The sequence below is a fragment of the Pongo abelii genome, chromosome Y (assembly GCF_028885655.2).
Source record: "Pongo abelii isolate AG06213 chromosome Y, NHGRI_mPonAbe1-v2.0_pri, whole genome shotgun sequence".
Taxonomy (NCBI): Eukaryota; Metazoa; Chordata; class Mammalia; order Primates; family Hominidae; genus Pongo; species Pongo abelii.
Window position 1 is genome coordinate 54575763 of NC_072009.2, and position 11402 is coordinate 54587164.

The 11402-nt window shown below is 37.8% G+C and overlaps 1 protein-coding gene across 1 annotated transcript; it reads right to left on the reverse strand.

Moving 5' to 3' along the window:
• Window positions 1-8925: 8925 nt before the first annotated feature.
• On the reverse strand, window positions 8926-11018 carry LOC129053139 (testis-specific chromodomain protein Y 1-like). Its single transcript, XM_054545305.2, has 2 exons — window positions 9424-11018; window positions 8926-8989 (listed from the first exon to the last, which is right to left on the reverse strand). The coding sequence occupies exons 1-2, from the start codon at window positions 11016-11018 to the stop codon at window positions 8926-8928; spliced, it is 1659 nt and encodes a 552-aa protein (XP_054401280.2).
• Between the last annotated feature and the right edge of the window lie 384 nt (window positions 11019-11402).

Sequence of the window (11402 nt, forward strand, 5' to 3'; positions counted from 1 at the left end):
TTACTCAAATTGTGAAAATAGCTTTAAAAAAATTAATCTTGCAGAAGAAAACTCTGCGCACCCAGGCACTAGATTGGAAAGGGTGTTATGTTTTTTTCTGCCATTAAGCATTGAAGTGAAAACACAAGAAAAATTTCTTGAAACATTAATCTTCTCTTTAGCAAATTTGTAGAAAGTTGTTAAAACGTTGTAATAAGTTTGTGAAAATCTCACCTCTTTGTCAATCTTTCTAAGGTTAAATATAATTTTACATAAGTTTTCATTAAGCTTAGGGTTAATATTGGGATATAAATACAAGGGGAAAATTTGTCATTCTGAAAGAGATTATTATGTAATATTGAAGGCTGATGAAAATATTTCTGCCCTTTCAAACATTTCTACCGAAGGTATTTTGGCAAAAACAATGATTTATGGAAATCTGGAATTGGATATCATAACATTAAGTGTCTTCATCCTCTAAAATATTTGGCAGGCTTCCCAGAATAAAATTTTAAGCTCAAGGATGTGTTTTCTGAAACCTGTGTTTTGGATGCCTCATAGAGCCCCTGGAGCATTAAAAAAAAAAAAAAAAAATTAAACTGTTTTATAAAACATATTTAAACACATGTGATTTTGATGGTAATATTTTATTTTTTCAGAATATATTTTAGTGAGTAATATTAACACTGGTCTCAAAACCACATTGGGTTTTTCATGTTCTTAATATCTGAATATGTGCTATCAATTTTAATTAAGGTGATTATGTTAAGCTGTTGTAAATCACAGAAGTAACCAAATGTCTTTGCCTATTCTGTTTCAAACCACACTAGACATTTTGTCATTTACAGACATTAAATCTTAATCAAGAATAATGGCATAAAATTAGCTGTAGAGCTTTACCAGCTGTTCTCACTGTAGGTTTTTTTATAACAGGAAACTTTACAGAACTTAGGAATAGCTAAAACGCTTATAAATATCAAGTAGGACAAAAGTTAAAATAGACTAATCTAACAGAAGAATGAAGCAATCTCTTTACCTTTATTTTAGAACATTTCTAATCCTTGTTTTGTTTTTTGAAGTCAAGTGCACTTTCTTTTAAACTAGTTACAGCTTTAACGCTGTCATTTGGTATACACCTGTTAAAAAAACCTAGAACACACTTTTTTCCCCTATGCCTAGTTCCTCTACATTTTGGAATGTGTGTGTGATTATTCTTAATTTACAACAATATAATTGTTTTAATCAGTGCAACAAAAAATGTATTTTCATTTGCAACATAACCCAATAGAATAAGCTTGTTGATTTTCTAAGGCTTTGACTGGAAGCGTGTGCCTTCTTTAATGACTTACATCTGACTATTGGAACCAATAAAAGCCCTCTAAGAAACCCGGCCTTATACTTCGTTTACACAGTCCCAATACATGTTTTCTAATCTGTGGTAAGAAAAAAAATGCCACTTCCTATCAGGCCTAGGAACCACATGCCCTTGGAATCTCAAAAAACCGAGGAGTTTTTCCAAATAATATATATCTAAGGGTGAAACCTATGGCTGGACTTAGCTTTATAATGTCCTATTTAAGATTCCTTGTAGAATAGAGATTCATAAAAGCCCATGAGGAAAGCCCATGTAAAGGTATTTCTCACAGTACTTTACAAAAGTTGTCTGGCTAAGTGTAAGAAAAGTCTGCTTTGCCAATGACTAAAGTTTATCATGATTCATTCTTAACAAAAATTAGGACTAGAAAAAAGATATGTGTCTCAAAGTCTGTCACACTCCTATCACCAATTTCTCACTTCATAAGTTGTTTTTAAGATTTTCTTACAATTTTAATTAACCTTTTTTATTTATTTATTTTTTTCTGTCCACCAAAAACTGTAGCTGGTGAGGTCCAGCTACAGTTCTTGGAAAACAGAAAGATATGGGGAATAGAGAAATCTAGAACAATATTCTAATTCTGGGAACGCATTCCACAAATGTTTTCAGATAACAGAAGAAAATATGGTTCCTGTAACAGAATTTTTGCTTTGAAGGATCAAATCAAGAAAGCTAAATAAACCTAAGTCCCATGTAACAAAATCTTAACAGGTATAAATATAGCCACAATTATACGGGCATGTTAGCAGCCTTGAAGTATTTCAGCTTTTCTTACTCACCTTGTCTAGTTGTGATATGCTTTTTCTAATAATCGAAGCTGGTTTTCTTTTTTTGCCTTAAGTCTATCACACCTTAAAATGTAATGCAAATTAAACCATGCATTAACATGTCTTTCTTCTACAAACACTTAAACCAACCCTCAGTAGAATCCTACCTACTGTTTTCTACACAACATTCTTCTCCAGCAGAAAGCATCCGGAAAGACCAATACCCAATCTCCTAAGAGAAGTTAGAGTTTTCATTTCTGAGGGAAGACAAAGACAACTTAGCTACCTTTCCATATGAAAACAGCAAGGAAGTGGTTTCTGGAAGACCCCCAATCAACAGGTAAGGGCCTGATTCCAACATAATAATCAGACCAAAAAAAAGTATAGGCACCAGTAAGGGATCTAACACAGAAAGTTGTGCCTGATAGCATGGCTGCAGCAACAGAAATAACAGAACTTTCAGTCCATTCAGATAAAATCTTGTACGAACCTCTCACTCATTCAGATGGGGGAACCAATGCCTGGCATAGGCAGACTGTTTTCTGTATACTCAGAGGGCTTTCCGAAAATAAAGTTTTTTTTTTTGTTTTTTTTTGGGGGGGCATAAACCCAGTGAGATCTAGTGGGTAATGCCTGAAATATTTCTTTTTGTATTTGACTGGTTGCTCAACCCATATGAATCATCATTTCAGTCCGTGATTATTCCTGAGCCAGCATCCCAGGACAAGCTTTTACTTTAGGTCCTGTGCCAAGCTAAGCAGTCTTTGCAAATTACTACTTCTGACTGCTCCCAGGCAAAGTGCCTGGGTTAAGCTTTCTAATAGGTCCTGGGCCTGGGCAAAGCTAAGTCACACATTCTCCAAGACAGCTTGCAAACTAAGTACATATCTTTATTTTTTAGGCCATAAAAACCTTAAACCCCAGTGGACAACTTATTCAAGCTTCTATCTCTGCTGGCAGAGAGCTTCTTTTGCCACTTATTCAAACTTTTGCTCCAAACAGTTTCCTTTTTCTACAATCCTTAATTTTCTTAAATGTAAAAGAAAAGACTCTTAGTGTTATCTAAAATGAAAGAAAGGCTGTTACATCCTGGTGCATTGTTAAAAGAACAATATTATCTGAACCTGTGACATATTTTTGCCGTTTTCTTTTGATGTCAGGGTCTGTTTGAGTAATAAACTTTTCTCTTAAGATTAATTTTATCTTAACTCAATAGGGAGGTAGGAACATGTGTTTCACTAAAGCCTCTCTCAGGATTTTAAAAAAGCCTCTATAATTTTTATGTGTTTTTAACCTATTATGAATAGTTTAGAGCAGTTATGAAGTTTTGTACTGTTCACTAATAAGCCTTCCAGTAGGCTCACTAATTTTTTTTCACTCTGCTATAGGATCAAGAAGACTCCAATTGAGTTATCAGCAGTCCATCCTTTCCTATTATGAATAAGAATTCTGTTATCAGTTCAACATTTTTTTTCCTTTTCAGCCTCCCTTTTTCAAGATTTTGTAAAAGACATGTGGTTCATCCACAGATAACTCTGCTCTCTGTAAAGCTGCGTGCTTTATGGCAACAGTTAGGGTTTGGTTTAGGAGTAATGTATCATCAATTCAGGTACGATTAAGCACTTGAGTTAGATTTTGAAATATCTCTGTATGTCCACTGGGGTCATCAGGGGACATTTGCTTATGTTTTTCATTTTTTTATCTAAGTCCCTACAATGAGAAGAAAATTTCTACTATACTAGCATCACATCTATGGGTATTTTCTGCAGGGGCAAGAGTGAGGTTGGGGTTTCTTTAGTGGCACAAGAAGACAAGCTGATGAAAAGGCTATTGGAGGTTCTAAATGAGGGTGGCATGTATGGCATTTAGAAGATATATTTGAGTGTTCCTCAGGGGTTTGTCTTTGACATAATGAATTATCTCTTTGAAACGTGCCTGTTATGACTGCCAAGAGGGCAGAGTCAGTTTTACCGTGCTTAGAAAGATCTGGGTTTTGTCCCAAGTCAAAGGAAGGTTGAATAAAAAAAGAAAAAATCAAACTCATTTCTTTGCCATCTGAAGAAAAGATATATCTGTTGAATAGTACTAAAATGAACACTTCCCTCAGAAAGCTAGGCATGTCTGTCCTGCAGTTGTTAGGGCTGTCATGCCCTTGAGCCATAAATACATAAATAAGCCACTTACTTTTTTCAGAGTCTCACAGCCAATGAAACTTCTGTGTTTCAGACAGTAATCTAGAGAGGTGCACACTGCAGATAGTTTGTGAAGTTTCTAAAGAAACATAGAAAAAACTCTTCCTATTATATTTTTCCCCTTTTGAAATAGCCCTGATTGAAGAGAAAGATAGGATATTCCTTGTTTTTGCAGTCCTCTTGTCTTTTCTGAGTCTGATGACTGACATAGTTGTCCTCCATGGATGCAAGCTAAAACCTTCACCCACAGTTCCAGAGGAGCTAGAGAACAGGACAAGTAACGTTTACCTGCACAGGCTTTAGCTCTCCACTGGTGACTCCTGGTTGATTTCTTAAGCCTACTCAATCCAAAAGATAACCAAAGTAACTTGGGAACCTAAAAAAAAGATGGTATAGTCATTGGATTCAAGCAAGACACTTGTATAGAGTAAGAATTTTAATGCTATTTGTGGCTTCCCTTGCTAAGGCTTAGAAAAAATATTGAAATTGCAGGAAATAAGATTGATTGACTTTGAAACATAAAATTCTCTGTTAGTTTAAATGTCAGTGCTGCTGGAGGAAGAAGGTGTGCCTCAAAACAAGTAAAACTTGTATGGCTGGCTTTCATTAGACAGTACTTAGCTAAAATGTGTCTCTCAAAGGCACCTTCTTTCTGATTATTGAAAGTGGAAATTTTCTGTTTACTGATAGGGCACAGAGTCTTATTATTGTTAGAGAGATATAGGAGAGAGAGGAGTTAAAAAACCAAGGGTTTTGTGCAAAGTACTGGCAAGGCTTCCCCACAGAGAAAAACTCATTTCACTAGGTTGCATTTTAAGATCTAAAATGCTCCATGAAAATGCTGAATCCCAGGTTTATATACTCAAAAGTTAGAAAAAGAAGGTTAATGCTCTATCACCTGTCCCCACAGTATGTGTCTCTGCAGAAAAAAGATGTGTCTCACAAAGAAACTCTTTAGATATGTATGGTTGTGTGGAGGTTTTTAAAGAGAAATAACCAGCCAAAAGAGAAATTTTCTTTGAATGTATGCCATTCTCTACAGTGACGTGAATATCTATCATCGGTGGACAAAAAGATCCTTATCAAATAAAAATTTTTAGATCACAATTTTGAATTCTTCCCATTTGAAAGAAAAAAAATCACAAAATAGCAACTCTTTGAATTATATTTCTAATGACTGACTTTTACCAGTGAGCTTACATCTCCAGATCGCAACATTGCATACAAAGAAGAAACAGGATGGACATTAGCCACACAATGACAAAAAATAAATAAGTAAAATGCCACAGAAAAGCCTGAAATTTTTGGAGGCAACACTCTGATAGACTGTCAGAAACTGGAGTTAGTTTTGAGGCCTTCACATAACACCGTGATATAGTCTTATCCAGAAATCTTCAATTAACTTAGATATCCTTTCAGTCCTATGTGACAGCTGGATCCTCTGTGAAAGAAAATAGTTGGCACAGAGGCAACATTTTCAACAGTGGAGGGTGAAAGGAGATGGCCAATGTGTCTCCCAACATCCCTTTCTCCTAAGCTTTGTAAGAATGGCGGGCAATCTATCGGATTTTACCTGGCACTTGCCCAGAGCTTTCTTTACTCTTCAGAAATTAAAAAAAGAAAACACAAATAACAAAAACAAACAAACAAAAACTGAGAACAAGGGGCAGATGTGAATGCAAATAGAGGACAAGCTGCAGATATGAATGTAAGTAGTTTGGAATTGCACTCCTACTCACCTTTTTTATTTAATGGATTCTCACTCTGTCACTTAAGCTGGAGTCCAGTTGCAAGATCTTGGGTAACCACAAGCTCCATCTCTGGGATTTATGCCACTCTCTTGCCTTAGCCTACCAAGTAGCTCTCACTACAGGTGCCCACCACCACATGCAGCTAATTTTTTGTGTTTTTAATAGACTTCATGGGGGCTTCACCATGTTAGACAGGATCATCTCGATCTCGACCTCCTTGTGATCTGCCCGCATTGGCCACCCAAAGTGCTGTGATAACACTCATGAGCCACCATGCCCAGCTACTAGTGACCTTTTTTATTAAAGCCTTTCCCAGTCCATGAACCAAAAACAAACCTTGCTGTGCCCCTGTGAACCAAAATCTATCAGGTGACACACAGATTTGTTTAATCTCAAGAAGATTAAAAATTATGAACGCAAAAGGGGAGATGATAGCAAATGTGTAATATGTTAACCTCTGGTGGAGTAGAGTCAGTTGCCCACTCTGAGAAAGAGTCTGATATTTTTATGGACTCAGAAGAAAGAAAATGTACTAACCAGTTTTGAAGAAAGCACTACGTATCTTTCCTGGGTCCTTGTGCCTGGAACTATTAATAGCTGATGCAATGACTCAGCTTGGCTCAGGAACTTGGCACTGAGCTGCACAAGAGCTAAAGTGAAAGCACGGCCCAGGACCTTGGCATGGGACCAGAGGCTAAAATGATAATTTAGAGAAATTTGGCTCAGAGCCTGAAGCATGTTTAGTAATATAAGGTGCCCTTTGTAACACACTGGAGTCCAATATGTACATGTTCTGAAAAAGAGACTATTTCTTGGAAGCAATCTGGTTACACAAAAGACACAACATTTTAATGCGAGGTCTTGTTTTTTTATCTGAGTAGCTGTGGACATGTCTTAAGCACACTCACAAAAAAAGTTGGGATTTAAAAAAAAATATATTTGCTTGGGCCACGGGATTGTACAGGATTCTTAAAATTCTGTCTGCAGCCTGATAGTCCAGGCTGTTTCTCTGCCTGTGGAAATTTTCCCAGTAATCCACCACAACTATGTAGCTTTTCTTTGTCAATACTATTGAAGACCTAGAAAGTTTCTGAGGGTCGAAGGCACATTGTTTGAAGTTTCCTATGTGCAAGGCTTTTCGTCCCGTGAAACAACCGACATCTTTGTAAATATTGTAAAATTGTTCATGCCTTCTTAGCAGTCATATCAGAAAAGCCCACAAGAAACAACTCACAAACATCAGAGAAACAGTCTCCCTGGAAACAATCAAAACAAAATTTTCTTACTCCAAGTTTTCTCATCTTCTTGATGTAGAGAATCTTTTAGTCACATCATCTTCAGCTTTTCCAGTTTTTACATCCAGCCCTCCATGTTCCTTACTACCCCTAGAGGAAATGCCCAATGAATGACGGGCCAGTAAAGTGCAAGTTTCTTTTTCACTACAGTGCCTTAAACAAATAAAGTAAGACCTGGGGAAGTTTTATGATACATCAATACATATATAGAGCCTTTCTAATATCTAGCCCCTTTTTTTGGGTCTTAAATAGGAAGACGTTATGTTATTGCTGAGCCAAAATCTTACTGTTTCTGACAAATAGCCCTACAGTCAACAGAAAGAAGCTGGGCCAAAACACATTTCTTCTATAGCATGTCATAATAAATAAAAAGCAGTCAAAGAGAGAAAGAGTGAAGAAAAGACAAGATCCTAATCTCCAGTAGAAAGAGAGACAGAGCCCTTTGAAAAACCTAATTTAAGCCATAGTGATCCCATAGATAAGAAAAAGAAAAAAAGAAAAGTAGAAGAAAAAAGAAAGCAGGACACTAGCCCTTTAGATATCCCAGATCTAAACCTTTCCCAAGCCAGGGCCGAGATGACGTCTTTGGGTCTTTGCATTTTCTGGCATTTCTTCTTTTCTGGATGACACTGCATTCTTCAGTGCCTGCAGAAGAGAAAGCTTGTGGTATGCCTGAGTCACCTAAAGACCTGCAGGGAATTGTCACCTGTACCAGCACCTGACCTGCTTACCTCATCACAGATAACATGCAAAGCTGTGTGCAGTGCCTGGACTCAACCAACACTCACTCATGCATCTGCCTCCATTCTGTGCCTGGCACATCCGTAGCAAACTGAAACCTAAGCCCATAGTTTGAGCTGAGTGCAGGCTGTAAGATGGGTTTGTAAAATTAGACAAGCAGGCTCAAGGGAAACTTGCACAAAGGTGACATCATCCACAGAGACTGTTGGCTGGTGAAGCGACACCCTAGAGATATTGTGACAAAGACGACATTCATCACCAGTGGCCAGTGGATTATTCAAATATGCCTATGTAATGGAGCCTTGATAAAAATCAGCAAGACAGTATGCATAGAGCTTTTGGGTAACTGAACACATACAGTGTTCTAGAAATTTGTGTGATCATAAAAAGAGACACTGATAATTTTAAAGGCCATACAGAGTGTAGGAGCCTTTGTTTGGTAAGAAGTTTCTGCCTTTAATAATGTGTCCAGAATTTTAACTTATTAACTAGGGCACACTCTAAGGTAACCTAAATCTGCACATTACAAACATTAGAACCTGGATATTTCCACAAAAATGATTCCATAATTCACTAATATGGTGCAACAAGTTTTACTTTAGAGAGATAAAGTTTTCTTTTGTTAACTGGGTAAGAACTAGACATTTATAAAGGAAAATAAAATCAAGTGATACCTCACCACAAGTTCTAGTCATATGTTCAGTTTAGGAGAATGATCATCAGTGAATTTTGTGCCAGAAATATTTATTCTAAAAGAAAAGTCTTTTAATTTATAATAGTGTGTCTCTGAAGTGCTTGTGACACTGTAAAGTCAAGGGCACCATCTCATACAGTTCTGTGTCCTTCTGGAAGGGAAGCTAATGCTGCCTTATAACCCAGCAGAGGTATTCTAGCATATGAAATTAAGAAAAATCAACATTATTACAGGATTCTCTGTCATAAGCATCCAATAAAACACAACTCTGGTCTTGTGTATCGTAGTAGCCATAGATACACTTTATGGCTTCCAAGAAGAATCTAGTACCCAACAGTCTGCTTTTATATTTGGGCTTATGTGAGCATAAAATAACCACATTTGGGCAAACAAGCTGTTTTATTACTTCTTTTAAAGCTACAGTGCTTAAAAATGATGTGATAATTTAAATACCTGGCTTGGACATTTCCGGTTCTGTTTCCAAGCCTTAGCTATGGGTGAAACTGTTTTGGGCAATGAAGATGGATTAGGGCATCTCGCAACTCATGATGCATTTGGTTCAGCTTAGTTCTCGCATCCTGAGCAGACAGACTGACAATTAAAACTCAACAGTTTTATTTTCAACATACTTTAACATGGATTCTGTCCCTTGGGCTGACCTCCAGATCTTCCTCAGCACCTCACACTCTCTCTCATTGGCCTGTTCCAACTCCAACTTAATATTACAGTGAACAAGGGCCTTAGATTCTTCCAGTACAATTTGATTATATGAGGCAAGCTCCTTAATTTGAATCATAACCTCTTGGGTGAAAGTTCCACTCAAAACTACCTGAGAGACCAGGCCTTTGGCACATGCCTCCCGTGCTGTCAGCTTTCGCCCAGCAAATAACATTTCATTGGCAGATGCTTTACCCATCATTTTTTGAAATGTAATAGTTGAACAGCCATCTGGACTCTGTCCAAAGGTCATACAAGGGGTTTGGAACCAAGCCTTTTCATTAGCCCACACGAGATCACAAAGAGGCAGGATGGATGCACCTAGTCCAATGGCAGGGCCATTGACTGATACAACAATAGGCTTTTTAAATTGAATAAAAGTATTCACACAGTTCTTGATGGTATCCACCATTTCAAGGCTTGCTCTGTTTCTGTCATTCCTTAAGTGCTTCACAAAGTACCCAAAATCAAGACCGCAGCAAAAGACACTTCCAGCTGCACTGAACAGCATGAGCTTGCTGTCACCCACAGTAGCATTATTAAGAGCATTAACTATTTCTTTAATTACTTCTGTATTCAGTGCATTTTTTTCTGTGGATCTAGTTGATAGCACTATCTGGGTGAATCCATCCTCTTTCTTCACTACAGTGTCTCTGTATGTGCTGGCACTTTCTGTTAGCTTTATGGTAAAGTACATCTTCTTGATAAAAGGCTGGTCTCTGCTGTCATCAGTAATATTTCTTTGCCCACCTTTCACTCTTGGAACTGAGGTATGCATGTCTGTTTTTCCATTGGCTGCTAACGGGTCTATTAATACCACTATACCTTTTTGGGTAGCTGAACCTGTGGCCATTGAAGCAGTAACTGAGCCAGACATCTGCGACATTGGTGGGTGTATCTGAGTCTTGTTCTCTATTCTAGGCTGTTCTGCACCAGGACGTGACAAAGGGTCGTGGAGGAGTTTCCCTTCTGTCACCTTGAAGACCACTGTGTCCTGCTGATCTGCTGCAATAGGGTCCAGTTTCTCAAGTTTCTGAAAGCCTCTCACAGTTTTCTTGTCGTTAAAGGGGCTTTCAGGTGCAAGGGTCTTGATAGTTGAATTTATCATCTCCCTATTATTTGTGTCGGAGAGACTTGAAGATGCCTTTCTCCTAACGATCTTGCTGGCAGCAAATAACTTGCTGTTTTTGGATCTGTGGTGTTTATCCGTCACTAGCGTTTTAGGAGAGTTCTTAGAATAGCTCACTTTTGTAGATCTAGAAGTTCTTCTTCTGGCATTGTTTGAAAAAATTCTACTGGTTCTAGTCCATGTCAGTTTTTTCTGTTTTTCAGTCTGTCGTCTATTAAAATCAAGTATACATTTTTCACAGTTCCTGAGGTGCTGCTCTGGTTCCCAAGTGTCATCCTGTTCGTCGTAACCTTTCCACCAAACCAAATACTCTGTATTCCCATTTTTATCTTGTCTTTTGTCAACAATACTTTCAACCTCAAACTCCTGGGAAGCCATGAGGAAAGACATAGGATTGGAGCAGTTGCTGTGCCAACATTTTGTCAGTTGTGTCTCCACATCGCCACTCCTTTCCGCCTCCAGTTCTTCACCAGGTTCTGCATATGGATGAACCTCTTCTATTTCATCACCACTGGTGTAGTGAAAATTGTGTGAAATAGCAGCTATGCTATGGTGCATGATAGCTTGCTCAGTAGCCTCAGGTGAGAGTAGCTAAATCCACAGCCACAACCTTCTGGTGTAGAACAGAAAGCTTTCTTCCTGCCTGTTACTCTTTGGTGTTTGTTTGTTTAATTGTGGTTGCTATGATGAGTGTATGGAAGACTCTAATCTTATAACATTTTTAAAGTTACACTAGCTTACCTTCAGTAACATACAAAACCT